Source organism: Elephantulus edwardii, unplaced genomic scaffold, assembly GCF_000299155.1.
Source record: "Elephantulus edwardii isolate Elephantulus edwardi_28Jun2011 unplaced genomic scaffold, EleEdw1.0 scaffold00015, whole genome shotgun sequence".
NCBI classification, from domain to species: Eukaryota; Metazoa; Chordata; class Mammalia; order Macroscelidea; family Macroscelididae; genus Elephantulus; species Elephantulus edwardii.
In genome coordinates this window covers 10,154,806-10,156,571 of record NW_006399765.1, presented here as the reverse complement: position 1 = coordinate 10,156,571, position 1,766 = coordinate 10,154,806, and the positions used below count along the sequence as shown (strand labels likewise).

The 1,766-nt window shown below is 45.6% G+C and overlaps 1 protein-coding gene across 1 annotated transcript in view; it reads right to left on the bottom strand.

The window, feature by feature from the left end:
- The window catches only part of MANBAL (mannosidase, beta A, lysosomal-like), a 14,060-nt gene extending 12,604 nt beyond the window's left edge, over positions 1 to 1,456 (bottom strand). The window contains exon 1 of the mRNA XM_006881510.1: positions 1,307 to 1,456. Coding sequence (XP_006881572.1) covers positions 1,307 to 1,456 — 150 coding nt within the window. The remainder of the gene's footprint in view (positions 1 to 1,306) is intronic.
- Positions 1,457 to 1,766: the final 310 nt, after the last annotated feature.

Sequence of the window (1,766 nt, the reverse complement as noted above, 5' to 3'; positions counted from 1 at the left end):
GAGTTTAGGGCTGTTGTACATAGGGTCGCTATGAGTCGCAGGCGACTCGACGGCACATAACAACAACAACAATATTAAATTTAAATAAATAAAAAAATGACTTGGGAAAAAAAAGGAGCATTAAAAAAAAAAGCCCTCTTGCAAGCTGGCCCTCGACTGGCATCTGGAAACTTGGACTTAGGTAGAATTCCCACCATTTCCAGAACTGATAAGGTGACTTGCTGTGCCCAAATTGTGCCAAAAACAGGCTTTATGTGGAACATCTGCTTTCCTTCTGGAAGTCTGGAATTCTGGTACATGCTAAGCAGAGCATGTCTACATAAACAGGCCCCCTGACCACCAAGTGTTTAAAGAGCTTCCCTGGTAGACATGCTGTTACAAGTCATTACTGGAGGTGACATACACTAGGAACTATACAGCACTCTCTAAGAATAATTCTCATCAAACAATTGGATCCAAAGTGCATCAAGCCTCTGGGATCTAAGTTCAGTTACTAAGAAATACAGGGAACAGAGAAACATGCTGATTGACACCATAAGGAACCAATCAGCCTAATCCTGGTTGTCAACATTGCAGAGGACAAATGATCTGCTTTCTCCAACCACTCGATGTCATGAGAAAAGTGGGAGTGAGGGGAGGAAGTATAGCTAAGAAAATAAAATAGACTTAAGAATCAAAAGAATAAAAATTTTATCAGATTATGTTGTTCTCTTACTCAAAACCCTCCTGGGCCCTGCCAACACCTCTCACCATGTCCCCTCCTTCTCCTCTTGCCCTGCCACTCAACTTTATTCAGTTCTTTGAACAAGTCTGTTCCTTTACGCCCCAGGTTCCCTGGACATGCTCTTCTCACTGCTAGCTTGTTTTGTCCTTACCACCTAACCATTTCAGCAGCAAAAGTCTTTATATCCCTTATTTCAGCGCAGTCCCCTTAGGAGAACAGCCAGCCTGTGGTGCAGGATGAGTTCAGGCCTTCCTCTTTATTCTATATCCCTGCACAAGCACATGTATTTGTTTAATATCTGCCTGCCCCAAAGGAAGTGAAGGTCTTGAGGACAGATCCACATTTTTCAGTAGAGTCAGACATCAAGTAGGCACTAAACAAAAATTTACTCAACAGATATACAATCACTTTTGGGGTAAAATGACACCAGCTGAGAATTTGAGGAAGGAGTCAGAGCCAGCTGGACAGCACTTAACAACAGATCAATAACGCTCAACAGAGTCCCTGTGTTATCTACTATCAGCACCATGAACCCCGACTGGTACCCAGGGAGCCGAAGCCCACAGGGAAGGAAGAACTCACCGCCTCCAAGGACTTGGGGATGGGTACGATGATGGCCAGCACGCAGATGAGCTGGAAGATGGCCCCCAGAAAGAGTCCGTACCGCAGCAGGTTCTCCAGGAACGTGGGCTCGGGCACCTCAGGAGGGGAGAAGTCCAGGTCGGAGGCCATGGCCCAAGCTGCCCACTGCCTGAGGTCTCCTGACTCGCCACTCTTCAGCTCCAGCCCCTAAACGCAAAGGCAAGTGTTATGCTTTCTCCATAAATGGACTTAGCACCTCTGTCAAAAATCAGTTGACCACAGATGTGTGGATTCTTTTCTGGACTCTTAATTACATTCCAAGGTCTGTGTGTCTACAGTTCAGCCAGTGCCAGGCTGTGTGATTACTGTAAGTGTATTAACTCAGCAACTCAACTCATTTTAGTCAGTTGGAACACTCATAGCTGACCCTCCAGCAGATTTTCAGAGGCTGTAAATCACA